The sequence below is a fragment of the Venturia canescens genome, chromosome 3 (assembly GCF_019457755.1).
Source record: "Venturia canescens isolate UGA chromosome 3, ASM1945775v1, whole genome shotgun sequence".
Lineage (NCBI taxonomy): Eukaryota > Metazoa > Arthropoda > Insecta > Hymenoptera > Ichneumonidae > Venturia > Venturia canescens.
Genome location: NC_057423.1, coordinates 25406495 through 25432327, shown reverse-complemented (window position 1 = coordinate 25432327; position 25833 = coordinate 25406495). Strand labels below are relative to the sequence as shown.

Here is a 25833-nt window from a genome sequence, read left to right as displayed (position 1 = left end):
AATGTGTCCGGGAATTTTTGCAGGGTTCGGCCCTTTTTTTGTCTAACCCGACTGGGCTATGGGCGACAACTCGGAGACGATGAACGCGATGTGTGGCGCATGTCCACGGCGCGTCGTCATCGATTGCCATATTGATTGCTTCAGTGATTGATCCGGTCGTACTCCGTGCCCATTAAATTTCGTTTCGGAAAATCCCCCTTAATCTCGGGTCGTTCTCCAAAAATATTGTGCTTATCGCATTCAGGACATTCTCGGCAATAATTTGGCTTTCACATCTGGAAAATTCTCTCTCGGATCCCCGATATATTTCGGGATTAACTTACGAGCACTTGCAAGCACGCTTCGGTATCGTTCGATCAGAGCCGTCGAACGTGTATTCGACGACGACCGGGTCTTGCTCACGATACATATCATTCTCGGGTAAACTGTTTGGGCTCTTTCTCAATCTGTCACCTCGACTTGACTGTGTTTTATCATCGACATCAAATAAAGAAGCAGTTTTTTACACATTTTACGCCGACCGGTATTGCGTAATTTATTTTCCCACCAACATCAGATCCTCACACGACATTTACAAATTTAAAAAATCCGTTTTGACCCTAATTTTTCAATGTTGGACGGACACCGCTTCAGAAAAATCATTGTGATGTAGGAAAAGAAGAATTCAATGAAAGTACACTACCTTTAAGTGAGGATTGTTAGCAAGGGTGTGATAAATGTACCATAACCGGGTTGTCACCCAATATGCTATGATGATATCAACGGTGTAATGACTATGTGACAGCTGAACCATGACGACCCCGATGGCGGCGATAACACCAGCGAGCCAATGAATCAACTGACATCTTCTCGGAGAGTCTGAAACAGGCCCAGAAAAGAGTTATTGTTTTGTTCACTTTTGTACTGATGCTGGGAAAAAATAATTGTAATTGAACACAAATTCCAAAAATGAAAAAAATTATTTTGATACAAAATCAAAATCCAATAAAATTCAATTCGATTTGTGCAAAGCGAAAACTATATTACTATTTAATAGTTGAAATGATGTTGTGAACATCGCTTTTACGTAAAACAATCGATTGTTTATATTTGTTCTTCCACTTGCACTGTTTTGTAATTTCTGGAAGGGCAAAGTGAACCAGCGAATAACGGGCAAAACACAATGAAATGGTAAATGATCCATTACACAGCCACACAAAAAAGTTGGTTGTGCAGCGGATGCGACGATGCTTTTTCTACGTATTTTGAGCTACTGCATCAATATTCGAGGTTAGTTGTGCAAGGATTCGTGGGAAAAAGTCGTGAATATTAGAGTGAGCTAGAGTGAGATAGAGTGAGATAGAGTGAGTGGATCGGGTTCGCTTACGCGTGCAACGGGAAAATAGCTCGGCCGAGTAACCGATTAGCGGGGGCTCGGTGATTTCTTTTGATCCCGTAAATCATTAGTACATCGTAATTTTCCATCTAAGAATTCCCTGACTACAAGTAGTTCTGTGACAGGACGAAACGAGCTCGATATTAAATTATAAAGTGTGTAGGATCCCGATCGTGTTTGAATGTGATTCGCGATGTTTTCCCCCGAATTGCGTGATAGTCCCGTTAAGATTCTCATCAGCGATATAAAAATTTGTTAATTAAATAGATGAATAAACGAAGTGTTCAACTAATTTTTTAACATTGTAACGTCCAATTGTGAGTTGAGATTCCAAGTTATTCTTCCTTTCGCCCACCCCCATCCCGCTGCCAGCCAAGCCGGACAACAGTTTCTCTTTCTCTTTTTCGTCGAGTCGCTCAGCGACTGGCGCCCACGGGATTTATCCCGAAATAAAAAATCGGCGGAAAAGAGATAGAGAGTTTTGTGACAAAATTTGGTAAATATAAAAATTTCGGTCGCAGTACACAGCGCGGAATCTCACGTCGAACTACTCAATAAAATAGTTGGATGGGAAAGGGATGGCAAATTAAAAAACAATTACATTAGTGGATATTCAAGTTTTCTCCAAATATATGGTCGGATGAGGCATTCCTTCGCCGAGCTTCCGATTGAAAACCATGCACGCCAAGTTTCTGTGTAATATTGACAATGAATTTGTGCAGTACGTCGCATAGATACAACGCATGCACTTGTACACGTATTTGCGCTTTTCTTTATAAAAGGTTTTTGTATCATATTGTGTAAAATATTTTAAGTTTATAACCTGAGCTAGCATAAAAGCAGATGATAATTTCTTAATAATTGCAGAATCATTCTAGAAACCTTTGCTGCTCTGTGACGCTTGCTGGAAAATTTTCCTGTAGAAGTGAGTGATTAGGGCTAAAAGTGTACACGAATGAATTCCACAGGAACCTTAATTCATTCACTTTACCTGGCTACGTTAGAAAATGATCTCATTTTTTTTTTATTTCCAAAATTCTGAATTCCTATAGGAAACGTAATTCATTCACTGAATATGTTACAATAGATTTCATATTTTTTTATAGTTAATAATTTTTTCATATTTTTTTATTGATAATGCAAAAATAGAAAATCATTTCTTATACTACGGTCGCGACCTTTTAATACTTGGCGTGCTTTTTTTACTTTTTGAAGTTTTAATATTTACTGATTTCACTGCTTTTTGCGAGACGTGACAACTATATAGGAACCATATTTCAATCACTGTATTTGGCAACTTCAGAAAACGATCTCATTTTTTTTATATTTTCAAGTTTTTTTATTGATGATGCAAATACAGAAAATCATTGGAAACTACGGTCGCGAACTTTTAATACTTGGCGTTCCTTTTTTACTTTTTCAATTATTTCTTTTCTGAATTCACTTATTTTTAAGAGGCAGGACGATATTTATTTAGTAAAAAAAATACATTCCTCCCTTCCATTACAAAATAATGTTAAATGAAATAGCGAAGCCAAATGGATCAGAAGATTAAATGATAACAATTCTTATCAAATTTTTATCATTTCAATAAAATAGAAAGCCGAAAAACATAAAAAGCGGTAGTCCGCGCATTGTACGTTAATCCGCTCGACCAACAGTAGGTCGCGAATCATGGCAGCGAGCTAATAGCGAGACCCGTTACAAAATAATGCGAAGAACGCATCCGAAAACCGAAAACTCGGCGATTGAGACATTTTAGAGTGGGGAACGGGGTATAAAAGTCGGTGCACGGCTCATTCGGCAGGCAGTCCTTCCTCAAAGATTTGACTCGGAACAAAAAGGCTGACTTCAAACATTCTTCCTGATTTTAGCAAGCAATCTAACATATCCTAAATTTTCCTGGATGCCTGGATTCTCGGAGCGATTCGGCGACGTCTCGATCCCATAACATGTGGGCGGCAAGTTACCTTAACTTTCCAAATGCTCAGACTTTCGGAGGGATTCGGCGACGTTTCTATCCCATAGCCTGGGGTTTGTTCCTTAACTAAACCTATTTTTTGTTATTATTCTTTTGCTTGCTATAATCAGGGATGATTTTTCTTGTAAATTAATTTGTAAATTTGTAAATTCTGTAAATTCTCTTTTTAAATTCAAAGTTGAAATTAATCGAGTCCGAGTCAAACAAAACCGAGATTTCTGTAAAGTTTGTAAATCTTGTAAATTTTAAATAATTAAAAAGGCCGCGGTGCGAATTTGAGGTTATATCGCGTAAATCTATAAAAATTTCTTTTATTGTATAAAATCGAAACATTTTCGAATTATTGAAACTACTATTTTTAAAAGCGAGCGAAAAACGTGTAAATTAAAAATTTGATCAATTCAAAAACGGCGAGCGCAATCAAAATTTCCCCAATTGTCGAACGCAATCAAAATAACAAATCAAAAAATCAATGATCCTGTAAAATCGATAAAAGTTGAATAAATCCGAATTGTTAAATTTGTCAAAATCGAAATTCCGCGTTCTCACGTTTCTTTCATACCTGCTCCTTTTAAAATTAAGGTAGCTCGAACCGACGCGTGGCGGCGTTCAGGCCAGGTCGGCAAGAGCGTTTCGTTACAATATATATGAACTGAAAAATTCAATATAAAACTCTTCAGTTGCTTATGTATGGATTTGAAATTGCTGTTTTCGAAACTAAATACACAGACACAGTGAATCGCATCGGATACCTGTGGACTTTGAAATTTCTGTGCATCACCATGTGCGCTAGGTATCATCCCCTATCTTCGAATATGGTAATATGTAATGAAACTTTGTTCAGCAAGTTTTAAAGTGATTTTTTTTTTTAATAGTAATAAAGTTTGTATTATTGGTATGCAGTAAATACCTCCAAACTTTGATATTTCTGTGTCGCAGCATGTTTGCCAATCATTTAAATTTATTATTCCAACCATAACATGAAATCTAGATAATTCATCACAAAAGTCTTTAGCTTTTCCAAATTTCTACAATTTCTTTTTTCTAAATTCTACTTTAAATTTCTAAACTCATTTCTAAATTGTCCTGAAATTGTTTTCCTCTAAAAGCAATGCACAGATACCTTGAACCCTTTTGAATTCTGTTGGGCTTTGAGTACGCTCAGTTTTTTTTGTTTCTTTTTAATTCTGGCATAATAAATGTTAGGATGGACCTCAGCGGCCACATGCAAACTTTGAAAATTTTGTTCATCGGAGGCGCGTTTTGGATGACATGAGAATCTCTAACTTCAGAATGTAAAAGCTGCATCTGAAAATGGCCAATTCTGTTGGATTGTATGCATTGTATGTTTTCTATCTCTGACTTGACTCACTCTGACTGACTCACTATCTCTGAATTTTTCTATCTCTCCTTTTTTTCCTAGCAGTATCGGAAAATTTATCGTAGGAATCCAACGAATTTCGCATTTTTTGAAAATTTTGACGATTTATATATATGATAGAAAAAAATTGCAAACCTTAGTGAATCATTTCAATAGAATTTTGAAAAAAGTATAAATCATGAAACAAAATTAATGAACCTTATTGCAAACGATATGGATCGCAAAGAAGGGGTGAAAATATTCAAAAACATCCATAAATTGGCAGAATGATTTCAAAATGTTTTCAGATATTTAAAATCGTTATGAAATGTACGAAACTGCATGGAAATCGCTGGAATTTTTTCGACTTCATGTAAAAATATTTTCAAAACTTTGAAGAACCATATTGAAAACTAACATATATGAAAGATTTCAAATGAAACCATAAAAATCTATTTTCGGGAAAAAAAATTCGGAAAAGTATATTGACGATCGCCTGGTTTCGCATTATATCACAAAAATTGTGAAAAATAATTCAAATGCACCACTTAAAAGCATTACATTCCTGTAACATCTAGGAACCTTGCTTGAAAACATTTTAAAAAATGATGCCCTATCCTTCTCATTTTTTTTCACGGTTTACAGTTGCATAATAAATCAAGCCAAGATTGAGGAACTCCTGAGAAAAAAGATGTGATATCAAACCAATATTCACATAATTTTTATTATAATGTATTGATCAATACCACAAACTCGCCAAGTACTTCGGTCAATTTTTTTCTTTTCAACTTATTTTCAGTCAAAAATGTTTTTTCAATTAAATGTTCTGTTTCATTTTTTTTCCTTCAATCAAATTGTTATTTTTCAATGAAATTTTATTTCGTTTGGAGTATATTTTTGTATCGGAATTTTTTTTATAATTTTTTCAACTTTTATTTTTATCAGATTTTTTTGTGTAGAACAACTATACTTTCAATTAATTTAAAAAATATTCATTCAAGGTTAATAAGTTTAATGTATTTGATTATTATTAAATATTTATATTTATTCATCGGTTTAATTCATTTAACAACTTTTTGTGGGGCTACTTTCGGAAATTTATTTAACAATTTATTGTGAGGCTACCTTCGGGGATGCATTTAACTATTTATGCTTTCCATAGGTTTCATTTATTTAACAACTTTTTGTCAGGTTAAGTTAACGATTGAGCACGTGTTAATGTTGATATATCTTCAGAGTAAAAACGTGTTATTCCGATTATACTTGGCCTCAAATTGATATCATAAATTTTGGTGCTGTATGGTCACTTCTTTTTATTTTCGTATATATTTGTTTCATAATGTTTCAAAGTATGTTCTTCCCACATGGTTTTTTATATCATTTTTTCTGGTTATGATTACATTTTTTTTATGAAATTTTTTTTCATATTTTTTTTTATGGAATTTTTTCTCATGGAAACAAGGGACTATCATTGTACTTGTCCCAACCTTCTTTCCCTAGGGGAATTTTTTGGTTTTAGAAAGCTATGTAGAAACATACTTAGCCGACGAAAGCCAAGGAGAAGTATACCTGTCACGTCCCGCGTGCATCAAGGCACACCCGCGGTGCGTGACGCCGCTCTCGCAGGGCTTGACAACAGAGCGACATTGGCTCGACCTCTGTGCGTTGCCTCGTACCGTCGCGAGTTGGGCTCTCGGAATTCGCTGGCTCAGCATCGCCTGATCCCGGATTCCGAGGAGGAACATCCTTGGGTGCAACCAGAGTGCTGACGGCGCGGGAATGTCACGCCACGACGATCGCTTTCGAGCAATCGTCGCCGTGGCTGATATTCTCGGGCCTTAGTTCCGTTTGATCGCTTTAGACACTCGGTCGCCCTCTTGGATAACTCCGTAAGTTAGCCACTCGCGGCGGTTCAGTAAATCCTGAAATAAAGGTGAAACCGCACAGAGGCCATCAGCCTAACTTTCGTCAACAAACGCGAAGTGAGCAACACACTGCCCCTTGCCTCACGGACGTTCTATTGCCGAGTCTTGCAGACTTTTGCGTGCACCCTCTTCTGGTTTCTTGTTATCCCTTCAATACTTTTACTATACTTCTTCGTGGTGTGTGGGTGTAAGAGAGAACCGCGCGACCGTTGTAGCGCGGTATTATTGTGTGACCGTGTGAAACTGGAGGGGAGAATTGTCCCCTCAAAGCCAACGACTGCAAGTTTTTCTATTGTATTGTTTATGTTTCATTACTCTTCGTTCTCTCTATTATTTCATCAAATAAAACTCAAACCTCGAATCTAGTAAATTATCTTATGTTTTGTGTTGCAACCTTGAGCGATCCCGTCAACTCCTTCCGGGGCCCGTACGGGACCATATAGGCGATCCAAATTATCAAATTCTCTTAATTCCATTTAGATATTTCACAATTCGAAATCCTACGCTTCACGTAGGTTGGTGGCAGCGTCAGTTTGGTAACAAATCTCTTACTTGTCCGTCTTTTGAACAACAATTACGTTCGTCCCTTCTGGACGTAACATACCCAGCAAATGAAAAGTATGGAGCTGTCCACGTAGACATCGAAAACCATGGAGGAATCTACCTAGACCACAAAAACCATGGAGAAACATATCCAGCCATTGAAAACCACGGAGGAAAACCATGAAGGAACATGGTTTTCATGGGCCTTCATACTTGGTCATTGAAAACTATGGAGCCGTCGACCTCGACCGCGAAAACCATAAAGAAACATGCCTAGACATTGAAAACCATGGAGGAATATACCCAGACATCGAAACCCATGGAGGAATTATCCTAGACCACGACAACCCGAGAGAAACATACCTGGACATCGAAAACTGTGGAGCCGTCGACCTCGACTGCGAAAACCATGAAAAAACATACCTAGACCACGAAAACCATGGAGGAATCTACCTAGACCACTAAAACCATAGAGGAATCTACCTAAACCACGAAAACCATGGAGACAAATGTCCATACATCAAAACCCATGGAGGAATTATCCTAGATCACGAAAACCATGGACAAGCATACTTGGACATCGAAAACTATGGAGCCGTCGACCTCGACCGCGAAAAACATGAAGAAACATGCCTAGACATTGAAAACTATGGAGGAATATACCTAGACATCGAAACCCATGGAGGAATTATCCTCGCTCACGAAAACCCGGGAGAAACATACCTGGACATCGAAAACTGTGGAGCCGTCGACCTCGACTACGAACACCATGAAGAAACATACTTAGACCACAAAAACCATGGAGGAATCTACCTACACTGAGAAAACCATGGAGAAACATGTCCATACATCGAAAACCAAGGAGGAATATACCTGGATCACGAAAACCATGAAGGAATATACCTATAGACATCAAAATCCATGGAGAAATTATCCTAGACCACGAAAACCGTGGAGAAACATATCTAGATATCGAAAACTGTGGAGCCATCGACCTCGACTGCGTAAACCATGAAGAAACATACCTAGACCATGAAAACCATGGAGAAATATACCTTAGACATCGAGAACTATGGAGAAATACACCTGGACATGGAAAAACTATGAAGAAATACACTCGCACATTAGAAACCATGGAGGAATATACCTAGACATCGAAATCCATGGAGAAATTATCCGAAACCATGAAAACCATGGAGAAACATACCTGGACATCTAAAACTAAGGAGCCGTCGACCCAGACCTCGAAAACCATGAAAAAACATACCTAGACGACGAAAGCTATGGAGGAATATATCTGGACATAAAAAACTATGGGGTCGTCCACCTAGAAATCGAAAATCGCGATAGAATGTACCTATACCTAGTCCACCAAAACCCATGAGCTATCGTCCTAGACATCCTCGAAAAATCCAGCGGCGTCGACCAGAATTTTATATTTTTTTATTTTTATTATTTATTATTTAATGTTATTCGTATTATTTAGTTTTCTTATTTTATTATATTATCATCATTTTATATTATATATTGTATAATATAATATATATATTATATTATATATTATATAAATATATACATATTTTATGCGCAAACCAAGAGCTGGTATTGCCCCCGCTGTGCGCCCATTCTCTGTCTCTCTCGCTCGGCGAAGCAGAAGGAGAGGGGGTAGTCGCGTTCAGCGTGGTGCGTGACGTAGCGTGTGACAAAACGTAAGAAATCGTGAAAAGGACAGAAGTCCATACGTAAACATGCTTAACTTACGCCCACGGTCTTACATACAGGTCTGGAAACTCTGCCCAAATTTTGGTGGTGGGGGTAGGTCTCTTACGCATGAAAATTTTTGTCAAAAATCGACACCATGCGGCGCTGAGATCTTGCCTACCGGATAATCATAACCTTAAAATCTAACTGAACGTGTCGGTGTAAGCAAACACGAATTATTTATATCATAAAATCGTTCAAAGAAAAAAAATGCCGATTGTTTGCGTCGTGCCGGGGTGCAAAACCGGCAGCAGAGTAGAAACGGCGAAGCACTCATTATTTTGCGTGCCAAAAGACCCAGAGAGACGGATACAGTGGGAAAACGCGATCCCCGGTATAGTGAAATTAAGTTCTTCGGATCGTGTTTGTGCTAAACATTTCAATTCCGCCGACATATGTCATGAATGGAAGAAACAGGATGAGAATGGTCGAATAATCGCACGAGTAAGTACACTGAAAACAGTTTATAAAAGATTAAACACATTTATTTTCACATCATATATTTTCATTTCTTCAAAGGTTCAATACAAGCGGCCACGACTAAGTGATACTGCTGTGCCCATAGAATTCAATTGCCAGTGGTCAGGCGATAAAATAAGTATAGAGACAATGAGCGAATCTACGAAAGAAGTACTCATGACACAGTCACATTCACTTCTCGCAAGTAATGCCACGGATGATGTTGATTTAGAAAATCTTGCTTCAAACAGTGCCGACGGATGTATAAAAGTTGTCAATACTTCACTTCCCACTTCTGACATAAAAAGTATGTCATCTAGTAGTGAATATACCATTAAATTATAGATTGACTTAAATTTCTATCCTGACTCACAAGACCAATATGTACAATGTTTCAATCGTAGTTGCAGGAATAGATTCACCGACTTCAGTTGTAACTACATCATTGTCGATCTGCGAACCTATTACTGGCACAGTACAATCGTTCATTAACCTTGAAGGTAAGAAATAAAATTCTTTCGAGACATTATCAACACCATATTAGCAACCATATAATCCTCCTAATCAACACCATATAAACCTTTGATGAAAGAATTTATGATACTATTCATAATTCAGATCTGTGACACTGACAACATATAATTAAATTTATTCTATTTACCAATATGTAATAACATTGAACGGTTATCTGAAGAAGCCCTGAAAGATTGTTTGGTACTAAAACTGAATTATTTATTTGCATCTGTTTTGATTTATTAAATTGGACTTTTTAGAAGCAGATATGGAATTGTCGCCTTCAGTTACCGAGTCATTGCCAATCTGTAGTAAAACATTACAAATCTGTAAACCCGCTGGCCCGATTCCATCACTTGTAAACAGTAAAGGTGAGAAAAAATATTTTATTTAAAGATGTTGTTCATCATTTCAAAAACATCCGTATCAAGAATCTTCTTTTTGACAAACCTACAAGTTTTTTTCAACCCAGAAATTTTACAATTCTCCTATATCCACCTAAATTAAAAAAAATAAAATTTTCAAAAGTAGATATGGACTCAAGTACCGGGATGTCGGGATTAGTATCAGACCCATGGAGCTTTCGACGTGTACTTATTGGAGGTGGATACCGCATGGTGTTCTCATACACGACACTGATTCTTCGCGATAGCATTCGGCCTTACCCAGTGACGCAAAAACATGTGACACTTGATGAAGATGGAACCCTTTACTATTTCGTATATGGAATCCCTGTCAACTCAGAAAAATTAGACAAAGTCTTGAACAAAAAAGAAGAGCTTCCAGATGTACTACGAAAATTCAAAAACATGAACGTTTGTAACGGGATTGGTGACCTCAACAAGCAACTCATATTAGCCAATGGAGGATATTCGGATGCTGGCATGAAATGGCGAAGCAAAGATTGCCCTGTAATATCCATCAAAAAAAGATGCGATTCTTGTATGGTATCAAGAAAAAATATACTCCAACGGACAAAGCGATTGAACAATCCTTCGAATATCAGAAGAATAAAAGGAGCTTTGAACGTCGTCGATCAAGGAAAGATACTGGCTATGCGATTAAAAATGAAGCGTGAAAATCGTCGAAAAATTCAAGCTCAGAATCGACTCAAAATAATGCTGGGGTGCTTGAAAGAACAAAAAGCGCGGATAGCGAGTGTAGAACAAGCCTCTTTAGATAAAAAATGTGCCGAATTGGAAATGACAGAACCACAAAGATTAGCTCTGAAAGAAATCGTCTCGATGGCAAATAAAAAAGACGCGAAAGGTTATCGTTATACAGAAAACTGGATCATGTTATGTATGCTCATGAACATTCGATCACCATCATATTATGAATTTTTGCGTCGAAACAACATTCTACCACTCCCGTGCACGAGGACTGTACGAAGTTACTTTTCGTTAATCAACACGAAGTGTGGTCTTGATGAAAATTTTGCAAAACTTTTAAGACACCATTTTGCCTCGAAAACTCCACTTCAATGTCATGGAGTATTGCTGATCGACGAAATAAATCTCCGCAAATCTGTAGGAGTTTGTTCAAAGAATTTAACCTACACGGGATTAATAGATTTGGGAGATAATGAAAATCAGTCTACAGATATGACCGAACAGGCTACACATGGGCTTGTGATAATGTTTCAGCCCCTTGCTGATTCATACACTCAACCGATCGCAGTGTACGCATCGAAAAATTCCGTAAAAGGAGAAGAGCTTGCCAAAATTGTCGTGAGAGCTATTTCATACATTGAACAAACTGGGGCTAAGATACATGGAGTAATAGCAGATGGTGCTGCTACAAATTCAAAGATGTGGGGTTCATTGGGCATCGATGGCTCTAAGCAAAAAACCAAAACTTGGTTTCCTCATCCTTTAGATCCGGAGCGAAAAGTATTCGCCTTTTCAGACACCTGCCACGTTATAAAAAATATCCGAAATCGACTGTACAACAGGAAGGAACTAAGAGTAAGATATGGATTATATTTTTTATTAGAATTTTCTCAAAATTTCATGGCATATCCGTAAATTATTCAAAATCGATATGGTTTCTTAGTTGATATTTAAAACAAAACACTGACCAATATCCGACGTAAAATTTTCGAAGCTAATTAAAAAGTGGAGAAATAATTATTAACGTTAATTTGTAGTTAAACTCATCAGTCGAAAACATTCGTTGGAGGTATTTCGAAACTTTGTTTAATATCGACAAAAACCATCCTGCAAATGTCCGAGTTTGTCCAAAAATTACGAGCAGACACATTGAATTGGATAATACCTCAAAAATGCGCGTCAAACTGGCAACTCAGGTGCGTTTATGAAAAAAAAAGTTGAAAAATGTTTACGTATATCATTCATTTTTTATTTTTAATGTTGTCGCAGATATTCAGCAACTCCGTTGCTCAAGGATTGGAGTTTTATTTGAAACATAAGTACGAAGAGCTTAAGGGATGTGAGCAAACAATAGCATTTTGTAAACAGTGCAACGACATGTTTGACGCACTCAATCGTAAAAGTCCAAACAATGCGCTCAAGCCGGACTCTGCTGATTTCAAGGTACCATAAAAACTTTAGGGTCTAATCTGTACATGTCATATAAACTGATATATGAAAGGATGCCGTCTGATTGCTTATATTAATTTTCAACTTTGCAGGTACTCGAAGCTTCATTAGAATGGTTGGACAAATGGGAATCGGCTTTTATTAAAGGAGACATCACTGAGGGAGAATTTCTCACTCCTCAAACATCACGAGCATTACGGATTACGCTTCGATCGACAATGGATATGTGCCGATATCTCGTTGAAAAATACAATTTCGAGTATCTGTTAAATGGAAAAATCAATCAGGATAATTTGGAGGCAATTTCTCTTCTCATATCGTGGACTTTTTCTAATACCGTGGCCATTGAGTAACGAAAATATTCAATGGATTAATTTGTTTCATTTTTTTTGTTTAGAAATTTTTCGGCACTGTACGGCAGTGTGCTGGATCCAATGATCATCCCAATTGTCCTACCTTTCTCCAACTCTATAAGCTTTTGTCAGTATATAGCGTTATTAAACCACCTAAATACGGCAACTATTCGGTGACAACCAGTTCATGTCCAACTTTAATATCGATAAGAGAGTTGAAAGCGATCAACGGTGGTCGAAAACAAGGAAAGATGGCTGAATACGTCGAAAAAATTCAAAGAAAGCTCGATAGCATATTGCGATACGACGATTGGGAAGCGGATGACATCCTTGAACCAATGTCCCAGCATGATTATGCCCTGTCATCTGTTTTAGATTGCATAATCTATTATGTTACAGGTTTTATTTTCAATCTTCACTCTAAGCAAAATTTATTAACAAAATTGTTCATTTGCATGGCTCTAACCCCCACATAGCATGGCTTTCTATCACTCGATCATTTTTTTCACGACAGGTTATATCATACTGATTATATTACGGAGAAACTTCGTTAAATGCTTGCAACCGTACACCTATTGTGATATTCAGAGAGATCTATAAAGAGAAATCTGTTGTTGCTATAATTTTAATGAAGTTTCATCGCATTCTGTTCTGGGGCCGGGGATTCACGTTGAATAACACACCAATGCTTTTTGCGTGTTGACACTTTTTAGGCTACTTGTGCAAACAGGTACTCAAGAAATACAACTCATGCATGACTTGTGAAGAAGCCGTGAAGATGAAGACCAACTTTTCATCTTCGGTGTCGCAATTGATTTCCATGAAATCACGTGGAAGTTTGATACACGCTAATCTCCACTTTTTCAACCTTATTCGGCATGTTGAAGCTACATTTGCGAAGTATTGTTCTCGAATTGATGCTTTCGATCTAACTCTCGATGAAGTGTTGGATACGTACACTTTTACTTTTCCATGTAAAGAACATGCTTCCGAAATCCTTTCCTACGCTATTATTTATTATATTAGACTACGAATGAGACAAAATGCTCACCAGGAAAATCAAAAATTGAAAAAAGACTTCGTTGTAAAAAAAAAATTGTCAAAACTGACTAATACTTAAACCGCGGGGATGGAGAAAGCAGCTAATCTTTTATAAATAAAGTAGATCTCACTGTAATTGATTGTGTATTGTTATTCATTTACCCATAAATATTAACGTATAACATCGGCTAATAAATTATTGCAAAAAAAATATCTATTTAAAAACTTATTCGAACTTTTTACGCTATTGCATATTGATTGCTATTCAACTAGTAAGCTCTTGTGAAAAAGCGTTTCAAAATTAAATTAAATTATCACTTCGTGACAATATTAGAAAGAATGAATAGTACTGTCAACAGATTTGAAATAAAAATAAATCAGCATCATTGGGGTTAGGTGTGACGGATATAGGCAGATGTGGGATTTGGGATTGCAGTTAATAGTGCTGTCTTTGTTCAACACCTCTATTGCCCCCGCACCGTCCCTCGCCAACGTGGTCAATAAGATAGCTGCGCCTCTAGCGGTCAATGTAGTAAAAAAATTTCTTCAATAAGAGACCCTCGAAATCCGGCCGAGTTTCCAGACCTGTATGTAAGACCGTGCTTACGCCCATCTGTCTCTAAGAATTTAAAGTTCCCGAAATGATGGATTTTAAATCACTAACGTTACATATCTCAGGATCGACTGGACCGATTTACTTGCAACAAAGACCAATGGAAAGGGAAAAATCGAAAAAAAATCATCACCAATTTTCAGGTTCTTTCATAAAATGGTTTGTGTATAAGAGCCGTTTGAAAATTCTGTGACGTCATAAAACCGGCATATTCGCGTATATAAGAGTAGCGGCAGGGCTCGTGCTGGCTTTTCTTTTGCGCTGCAGTTTTTCCTTTTAATACTTGGCGTCGAGCCGCTACCGCGTCTCTTGATATTCCGAATTGCCATTAAATACTTGTCCTCGAATTGATATCATAAATTTTAATACTGCACGTCACTTAAATGGAAATTTATTTCAATTGGTTTAAATGTTAAAAAATAAGATGAGGCTTCGGTTCCCAAAATGTTTTCAAGCGCGATTTTTCATTTCTCACGTTTTATTTGATTTTTCTTTCACTTCACAAAATAATTACATATTTCCATTTTTTTTTAATATAATGTTTTTTCATGATTTGAAATTTTTTTTCTGAATTATTGTGTTGAAATTTTTTTTGTATGAATTCTTTTTTTTACATTTTTTGTGATATCATCAGAAAACAAGGAACCATCAATGTACTTGTCCCAATCTTTTTTTCCCCAGGGGTAGGCTTACTTTTGGCTTAATTAACTTCTAATATTACTCATTTTTTTCGTTTTTCATACCTTTCAAGTAAGTTATGGAGAAAATTTGGATCACGTGAAGAAGCCTAGAGAAATATCATTCCAAAGTTGGTCTTTTTCGAAATTTTATGAAAAATCGCTAATTTTGACCGTACACCCACGGATTTCTATGAACTCCGATGTTAACAAAAATTTAGGTGAGAGTCGTTCTTTATATCCAGAACGACCCGCTTCGAGGAATTTCTTGGCCCGAACTTCCATCACTTTCTACAGCCTGCCGAATATGACACAACTCCGAATCCTTTGATATTGAAAAATGTATGATGCAGTGTTTCTGATCTTTTTTTGAGGCTGTTTTACGGAGTTTTCAGTATTGAATCGAACACATATTTATTATATAAACAGCAGTACATTTTTTGAAAAATGGAATCATATTCATGTTCGTAATCCGATGTACTTGGCAACTTTTGTATTTACTTAAAAACGTTTTCTTTCTTGAATGAAAAGTCTTTCAACCATTGATTTCCATGATTTGGCAGGTGACTACTGAAAAACCATAAATGTGCTTATCTCTAGTTGTTTACAGTATTTATGCTGTATGTCAGGTTCAAAATATACTTTAAGTAACATGCATTCCTTCATGCACACGCAAACTGCGATAAAAACCTATTTCTCATGAATTAATTTGACATAATAATTATAATTAATTATATTACAAATAGAATTTTTTATACCTAAAAACATTAAGAACTCCAGACGGTATATCATGTTGTGGAGCATTATTCAGGCATCACGTTGGCATTATGCTAATTTTAAAGTTTATAATCCGTATTGCACTATTCGAAAATTATCAACGAAATTAATTTGAGTATCAAAATAGTTCAGTATCGGCTGAAGGTGAACTATTTGAGAAATTTCTGGAACTTCAAGAACATTAATAGCTTATAAAACACTGAAAAAATAATATGCCCACTACGGGTGATGGCCTAAAATTTTTTAAATGGTACCAGAAATGAGAGATGTTCGGAACACTAAAAATATAATGAGGATGTTTTTAAGACTCGTGTGAGCATGTAAAAAAAATCAAAGAAATCCGAGTGGGTCAGGGTCACGGGTTTACACACTTGGACTGGAATACCTCATGTATTTTAAGAATCTTTTTGGTTTTTCGTCCTGAGATGTTCTATTTTTGAGGTTTGTTGTCAACACGGATTCCAGGAGTGCCTTTTTTCAACAAACCCTTATACAAAAAAATACCACGGAACAAATTAAAAACAAAATCTTTCCAGTACTTATGAGTGTGTAAAAGATGTGTACAAGGTTTCATTTTAATCCATCCAACCAATTTTTATTTATAAAATTAACAAAAAAAAACCTAAAATTCCAACGTTCACACTATTCATAACCCTTCGAATCATCTTACACCTTCATCCTTGCACCGTTATTGTTTACCATACAAAGAAATGAGGAGATATTAACGCACCTTTCAATATGTCATATAAAGTAAATTCGAGAGTAAATTCAAACTGTATTATACACTGCTGAAAAATGATTACGTTTCACATGATGAGAAAAAAGTATTAAACCAAGGTTTGAAAATGACATTCATAAAAATTGAAAGCTAGTCAAACATAATTGAAAATAGTTTTTTTGAATGAACTGAAAATATATTTTTCTTTAAATAATGTATTTTTGAATACGAAAATTCATATGAAAAGGCTGTGTATAGCATATGATTCTATTTATCAAAAAATGTACTGCTGTATATAGGGTAAATGTGTGTTCGATTCAATACAACTATACTGAAAATTCCGTAAAACAGCCTCAAAAAAAGATCAGAAACACTGCATCATACAGTTTTCAATATCAAAGCATTCGGAGTTGTGTCATATTCGCCAGGCTGTAGAAAGTGATGGAAATTTGTGCCAAGAAATTCCTCGAAGCGGGTCGTTCTGGATATAAAGAAGAACTACTCTCACCTAAATTTTTGTGAACATCGGAGTTGATAGAAATCCGTGGTGTACGGTCCAAGTCAGTGATTTTTCATAAAATTTTGAAAAAGACCAACTTTGGAATGATATTTCTTTAGGCTTCTTTACGTGATCCAAATTTTCTCCATAACTTACTTGAAAGGTATGAAAAACGAAAAAAATGAGCCATATTAGAAGTTAATTAAGCTAGAAATAAGCCTGTAGCATCAATTTGAAAAAGGTCATTTTATTGAAATTTTCAATTCATTTAAACTGATCACAATGAAAGGCCTCTTGATCTGGACGTCTGAACCACGTTTTTCTATAATCTAGATGGTATACTAAAGGAAATGGAACCAGTATTATTTGACTTGAACGTAAAGTCTTTATGAACCATCATCTTAAAGCGAGGCAAAAAATGGACATTTTTTTACTTTTATAAGGCTCGTTCTCGTGACCTTGAGCACTTAGAAAGTTGAAATTTGGTATTTAAGAATAGTTTTTGAGGTACTTCGAAGTACCCAAGTTTGAGCAAAATCGAAATACCCCTCCCAAGAAATCGGACGAAATTCAATAGATCTACTCATATATATGGGGCGTTCCACGCCAAGTCGGACACTTTTCGAATTCGCATTTTTTATTTCGTTCATTTTCTTTTCTCAAGAAGAACTCCCTCACACGAACTCACTTGATTTATTTCGAATTTTCATCTCAACATTTTTATCAGGTACGAATTTTTGAAAAATATTGCATTTTTTTTCATTTGAATGTATATAACTGTAAAATTTTGAGAAGAATTCCTGGTTTGTGAGAGGGAATCGTGGATGAACTTGTATGGCCGGTTGAAGGAGAAATAAATTCACTCAGAGACGAAAGAATTCGGTGTAAAAAACTTAGCAAAAATATCACAGTTTTATTCGTTGAAGAGGTCACAATGGTTTTGTCGAAGATTCCACAGATCGCCAAAATGGCGTCGAAGTAATCGAATAGAGCCGTTAGAGAAATAATTCCGAAGTTATAGAACCGAAAACCACGGTAGAAAAAACCGATATTTAATTGAAGAGAACGCTTCAATAACGCGGGCGTAAATCGCGAAATCAAACCGGGCACTTCAACAAATTTAGAGAGTAATCACGAGGAGAACTTTAGAAATAAAGAAAACAGTTAGAAGCACGTGGCGTCTTGCGCAACGTCACGAGTAGAAGAGAGAGAAGAAGGCGCCGGCAACTACCGGCAAGCGAAGCACGAGAGAGGGGAGCGCGCGCAGAGGTGCACAGCACCGCCGAGCTCAAGCGAGAGACCGACCGTCGACTGAGGGCCTCCCACGAGAGAACGGCGAACTATGCCCTTTTCTGAACAATAACTTAGTGAAAAATCAATCGAAACTAATGCATCGGGGGGTCAAATTTTTTGTTTTGGAATGGCCTTTCGTTTGATAATACGTCAAAGATTATCAACGAATTGATTCAAGCAATTATATCCGTTTTAAGTCAGAATTTTTTTTTGTTCACTGTGTTAGTCCCCCTGGATTTTCTTTATAATTTTTTATAAACGAAGTTTATCTTTTTGATGAATTTTAAGCCTAGTTACATCGTGGGAAAATGCTCCGTTCTATTTTTTTATAATTATAATAATAGTTTCATCTCCAATTATGTACAAGGCGTTCATAAATTAATTAAAGCAAATGCATGAAAGTCTTAAAACTCGTGATTTGGGAAAAACTTTTACTTAAACATACGCGAACAATTATTAACAAATTTTTTTTCAATAACTTTTTTCAGAATAAAAAAATATTGAAAAAGTCGCTTCGATTTTTTTTATAATTTTTGTAAATCTGTAATCACTACCATTATATAATATTTATTAGTTCCATTGTGTATAAAAAATTGTTATGATGATTTTCCCACCTCCAAAAGCTGAAATAAAAGAAATTTAGTCGTGGAAAAAATTAAGCAACCCCATGTGTATTGCGAAACCGATATTCATTTTCTTTTATATTTACAAATTTTATACAGACGGAATTTGTCTGATCGTGAAAATAGTTTCACCTTTAACGCACCATCTCCGGCTGGAATCACACTATGCAATTTTTGGGTTCCATCAATCGCCAAAAAATTGAAGCATCAAAGAATCGTCAAAAATGAGAACGACAAAGTGCTCGAAAACAATAACACATAAATCCTTGACCGCTACTGAGGACATGTAGTTATGCCTGTATATTTGGGGACAACAGGCCACTGCTCCGATAACTACGTATGGCAGGCATAACACGAGTTCGAGCCACGTTTTAAACAACTTCAAAAATTTATCTCGAGAAAATTAAATATCGATGAATATTGAATGAAGAAATTGATAGTTGAATAAAATGTTACAACCGATAAAATTAAAAGCAAAAAATAAATAATTCGAAAGAAATCTTAAAAAAAACTAGGCTGAAATCCAACTTAGTTTTAAGATATGAATTCTTGACAGATAAAAATAGAAAATCGTTATATTTTTTTTCGAAAAAAACTATGAAAACAATTTTTCAATAGTTCATCACGTATGTTTAAATGGAAGTGCTTTTCAAATCACGAATTGTTAGCCTTTCATGCATTCATTTTATTCAATTTATAATCGCCTTGCACGTAATTGGAGACGAAACTATTATTATAATTATAAAAAAATAGAACGGAGCATTTTCCTACGATGAAACTAGGCTTAAAATTCATCAAAAAAATAAACTTCTTTTATAAAAGATTATAAAGAAAATCCAGAGGGACTAACACAGTGAACAAAAAAAATTCTGACTTAAAACGGATATAAATGCTTGAATCAATTCGTTGATAAACTTAGACGTATTATCAAACGAAAGGCCATTCCAAAACAAAAATTTTGAACCCCGATGCATTAGTTTCGATTGATTTTTCACTAAGTTATATACTGTAACGAAACGTTCTTGCAGACCCGGCCTGAACGCCGCCACGCGTCGGTTCGAGCAACCTTAAAAATAAGGAGCAGGTATGAAGGAAACGCAAAAACCGTGATTTTTAGTAAAAAAAATAAAATAATCAATTTTACTCAGATAATTTATCGAATTTTGACAAAATCAAAGAAATTTTGCGCTTTGGCTCGCTGATTCTAAAACAATTTCGTGTTTTTTGTTTTTAAACTGTCTTGCTTTGTTTAATCGGATCTGGCGAGAAAAAGACCCGAAAGACCCGAAAACGTTGCAAATTCTCTGTCTGAGATAATTTTTAATTTCTCAATTTTCGGATTATTAAATTGTACAAAAAAAAATGATTAAAGAAAATCTTCTTAAAAGTCTAATTATCGCTTTTGCTTTAATTTGGTAACACGCCTCAAACTGAAAAACTCTAGATTCAACGTTTCGTGCTATAGTTCGCTGATTCTAATTTTCGATATCCTTTTTCGTCGCTTTTTTTTAAAGGAAATAAATCCAAGAGTATTATTCGCTTTTAAAATTCTTTCTTTCGTTTCTGATTCGATATAACTCAAATTTTGTCTATATTGCCTCTTGAATTATAATTTTCGTAAGATCTCCTTGCCAGATCAATTCAGACGAATTTTACATCAAATGTGAATTTAAAATTTTTAATTAATTAAAAAGAATTCCAGCTGTGCTCTTTACAATCATAAAAATGAGAGAAAAAGAAATGAATTTACGTGAATTAGAAAAGGATAACGCAGACCACAAGCTCTGGGATTGAAACGTCACCGAATCGCTCCGAGATTCCAGGCATCCAGGAAAATTTAGGAAAAAGGAGTTTATGATCGTTTGAGCAGAGATTAGAATCTAGACTGTTCAAGAGATCTTAGCTGGTCTTGTAGGCAGGGAGAACTGACTGCCGAATGAGTCGCGCAGCGCTTCTTATACCCAGTTCCCCACCACGAGATTCTCGAGCGCCGAGAATCTCGGTTTTCAATCGGTTCTGCGCACCTTTCTGTAACGCCTTCTCGTATTGGCCCGTTGCCATGATTCACGCTCGCCCGTTGGTTGAGCGGGCTAACGTACGATGCGCGGACTACCGCTTTTCATGTTTTTGCGGAAAATTGCCGAAAATCGCTGTTAAGGGCATAATAAAAGTTCTCTTCGCCTTACGCGGGGGTGTTTTTCATGTAATTTGACGCGCTGAATCTGAATCGAAGGTTAGATTGACTTATACACCCCCAAAATTTTGACTAAATTCCAAAAAACTGCTAAAATTGCGGAAAATTGCTGTTAAAAACATGATAAAGTTGTCTTCGACCTTACGCGGGGCTGTTTTTAATGTAATTTGATACGCTGAATCTGAATCGAAGGTTAGATTGACTGATACATGTCCAAAATTTTTAGTAAATTTCAAAAAACCGCAAAAATGACGGAAAATTGCTGTTTAAAGCATGATAAAAGTTGTCTTCAACCTTAATCGAAGATGTTTTTTTATGTAATTTGATGCGCTGAATCTGAATCTGGAGTCAGATCAGCTGATATACCCGCAAAATTTTGAGTAACTGCAAAAATCTCTAAAAATGGGTCAAAATCGCTAGCATGGGTAGAAGAAAAGTTTTATTGATCTAGATTGAGTACGCTCCTTTCGTATTTTGATGCGCTGAAACCGAAACCGAGCGTCTATTTAACTCGTACGTCTCCAAAATTTTGCTTCCATGGAAAAAACCGGCTAAAATTGTTCTTTACGAATTTCAAGCAGCAGAGATTGATGGGTCCGGTTCTAGGTACTTACCACTTTTTTTTTGTGTACCGGTGTTATTTAATTTCTTCTTTGATTTGGCGTTGTTACTTTGTTTAATCTGATTCAAATAATTACAATCGCCAAAAGTCACGTACGCGTCCTATAACCCATTAACGCTCGGCTTGCGCATGCGTCGCAGTCGATCTTTACATTTTTTGTTTGTGATTAGATTTTATATTATTAATTTGACTTGTGATCATTTTTCTTAAACTCGTGTTATTTTTCTGGTAATTTTGATCGTAATTACGTGCCTGGGCGACTTAAATTAATAAAATACAAAAAGAATTAATTTTAGAAACTATAGCGCGGCGAAGTTCAGAGCGGTGCTGGTTGCCCCACTCCGGCCTAAAATGGCCGCCACCTGTCAACAACGACGAGCGTGGTCGCCGCGATGTTTTGTCCGCGATCTAAAGATCGCAGAGTTTCGTTAGTTTCGACGGGCTCGGGCCGTCGCGCGAATGTTCTGTTACAATACATTCAAATAAAAAAAATGCAATATTTTTAAAAAATTCGTACCTGACAAAAATGTTGAGATAAAAATTCGAAATAAATCAAGTGAGTTCGTGTGAGGGAATTCTTCTTGAGAAAAGAAAATGAATCAAATAAAAAATGCGAATTTGAAAAGTGTCCGACTTGGCGTGGAACGCCCCATATGTTATGCGTAAACCAGGAGCTGGTATTGCCCGCTGTGCGCACATTCTCTGCCTCTCTCGCTCGGCAACGCGCAGGAGAGAGGGTAGCCGCCTTCAGCGTACTGTGTGACAGGAGAGCCGAGAAATGTATACCAGGCCTGCAAAGAACGTAAATCCAAACGTAAACATATTCAACTTACGCCTCTCTGTCTTTAAGAAATGGAAATTATCGTAAAGCGTTCGATTTCAATTCTCTAAAGTGAGATATCTTGGGAATGGCTGAATCGATATGAAAAGGGAAAAATCGAAAAAAAAACCTCACCAATTTTCAGATTTTTCAATAATATGGTTTGTCTGCAAGCGCCGTTTGAAAACTCCGTTACGTCATAAATTGGCATATTTGCGTATATAAGAGTGCGGCAGGGTTCGCACTGGCTTTTTCTTTACGCACTGCTGTTTTTTCTTTTAATACTTGGCGTCGAGCCGCTACCGCATCTCTTGACTAGAAGACTCTAGCTATCATTTAGAACCATTGGCTACGCTGGAACTCGTCAGAGTATAATAGCATCTCATGATTGACATTTTTTTTAGATCAAAAATGACGATCGTACAATCGCAGAAAGTGCTGGAAGCTGGAACTCTTCGTAAGATCATACAGAAAGTCTCTAACTATCATTTAGAACCACTGGGTAAGCTGATACTCGTCAGAATATAACAGCGTCTCATGGTTGAAATTTTTTTCGATCAAAAATGACGAATGATCTATCGCAGAAAGTGCTGGATGCTGGAACTCTCCGTGAGATCATACTAGAAAACTCTAGCTATCATTTAGAACCATTCGCTGAGCTGGACTTCTTCAGAGTATGACAGCATCTCATCGTTGGAATTTTTTTGATCAAAAATGACCATTGAATAATTGCAGAAAATGCTGGACGTCAGAATTCTTCGTAAGATCGTACTAGAAGACTTTAGCCATCATTTTGAACCATTGGGTAAGCTGGAACTCGTCAGAGTATAACAGCGTCTCATGGTTGAAATTTTTTTTTTATCAAAAATCACGATAGAAAAATTTCAGAGTGTGCTGAAAGCTAGAACTCTTCGCAAGATCCCAAAGAACGACTCAAGCTATCATTTTGAACCATTGAGTAAGCTGGAATTCTTCACGACGCTAGCGTTCAATTATTGTAGTGTTTTTATCTATAATAATAATAACCTTAGGAGGTTGAGATTTTTAATTTAGAGCATTCGACGGTATATACGAGCAAAAACTCTTGAACTCTCCATGGGCTAACCGTTTTCCATAATGCGATTTTAATCAAATGAATGATAAAAGTCCACAAACGTGCATAATAACTTGTAAAATTTCAAAATAACACAGAGCGCACAATAAGAATCTAGATTGTTTACTATCGGAGTGACGTCCCGTTGGAATCCAATATGGCGGATGGCGTTTTCGACATTTGAAAAACAGTTGAAAAAAGACGATTTTTAAAATTGAATTATAAAATTTACATTGCATTTTTATGAATAAATATTGACGTTTCTCGTTTACTTTTTACGAAATCTATCATATTCATGCATTTTTATATATTTTTTTACATGGTGTAAAATACCCTATTCATACAATTTTCCATCTGCGCACCTATAGATTTACCCACTCTATTTACCGAAATGACCACTCCTTTTTCATTTGTGAATGGTGACTTTTCCCTAGCTTATTATTATTATTTACAAGGGATTTAATCGACTGTTTATTTTTCCAAACTTATTTGATTACGCACGTCTTTTGAAAAGTTTTGACCAGGTTTTACATATAACAACTTGATTCCCTGAAAGATTGACTGAGAAAAAAATGTTATTATGGTATTTCCTTCTAAACGCTTTCAATTATGGTCAGTTCCAGTAATTTCTATGACATTAAAATTGGAAATTTCTCAGATAAACAAAAATTACGATTTTTGAAATGGAGGTGTTCCTAAATAGCAGTGAAGATTCTCTTTGCCTTGCGGTGAATTAACGTATTCAAATAGAAAAAAAATGGATTAATAAATAATCATATTTATATAACTCACATTCTTTAATAATCAGGTAACAAAGTACGAGAATGACCGTGTGTCCGCTATATATGGCGTCACCGCAATACGTCTGTTTTCCATTCATTGACAAACCAAAGCCAGACATTATGTGAAGTGCCCTTTTTATTATAATCAGAGGGGTCGTATGATTAAGCTTGGGACTGCAGAAGTAAGTCTTGCTGGAAACCGGTAAAACCGTTACGTAGAACGTGATGCTTCTCATCAGATATAGTAGTCCCATCAGCAAGAATACTCTTCTTACCACGATGAATCTTGAAAAAAATTCATACATTATTTTAGTTATACAACAACGACCGGAAAAGTGTAAGCATATTCTTAGAAATATAACTTGTTAAATATGAATTGTAACGAATTAAATTTGAACACCTCGCTTCTTTTGAAATTTTAAGCAAAAAGGTACGGTGAGAAAGAAAACGCCGGATACCGACGATGAATTCCTCTCGAGGAAGATATTTCCGAGTCAAAAGCGAGCGTTTATTAATTTTATTTTTGATAATTTTATTTTATGGGAGCGAGCGACAGTCGGCCAAGAGAAAATCGAGATCATTCGAAAACATCGTATTGAAAAACACCGTCGATATTGTTTCGGGGTAACGTTCGCATTTGAGAAAATAATTTTATACGTTTCGCACGATAAAACATCAATCGTTTATTATGATGTCCTAAATTAAGAATTGCAGAGAGGAATTCGTTTTTCTAGTTCCGCGAAGTCCGTAGGTTAAGTTTTACTGAAATATTTTTGTTGAAATCTGACAGTTGAAATTATAAGAAAGAAAACTGACTGTAATCAAAATATCGAACTTGGTGAATAGAATACTCACATTACTGTAATTGAAAATTACCGGAAATCGTAATTATTTCATTGCTCAAATTTGTATTAATTCCAATTTCAATAAATTTATATTTTGTAATTCCGAAAAATATCGTTCGAGACTGGAATACTTTTGTCATCGTCCAAGACCTCGCCCCTTTACCAATCTGACATTCACTTCCAGCTACGACAGGGAACATTTCATAATCTCGCTTTCGATAATATTTCGTATAAATTTGTTTACAAAAATGTATACACAGTATACACTCCCGTTCAAAAGTTTGGGTTCACTGGTCGAAATTTTTACCCACACTAAAAGTTCGATAGCTCGGTCAAAAATCAACGGAATCGAATTTAATAAACGTCATTTTGAAGGAGATAAATTGAGTTTCAATTTTCCGATTC

At 36.1% G+C, this 25833-nt stretch overlaps 1 protein-coding gene across 10 annotated transcripts in view; it reads right to left on the bottom strand.

Annotated features, from left to right (window-relative positions):
* Window positions 1-552: 552 nt before the first annotated feature.
* LOC122408608 (phosphatidylcholine:ceramide cholinephosphotransferase 1-like) overlaps window positions 553-25833 on the bottom strand; it is a 174426-nt gene continuing 149145 nt past the window's right edge. For 4 of the 10 annotated variants that reach the window (XM_043415487.1, XM_043415485.1, XM_043415486.1 and 1 more), the window contains exons 4-5: window positions 24594-24868; window positions 567-858 (exon numbers count right to left, since the gene is read on the bottom strand). In XM_043415487.1, the coding sequence (XP_043271422.1) occupies window positions 665-858; window positions 24594-24868 (469 nt within the window). In that variant the 3' untranslated portion in view covers window positions 567-664. Of the gene's footprint in view, window positions 859-24593; window positions 24869-25833 lie in introns of all 10 variants that reach the window. The other 6 variants (XM_043415482.1, XM_043415479.1, XM_043415483.1 and 3 more) reach the window with 4 other exon arrangements.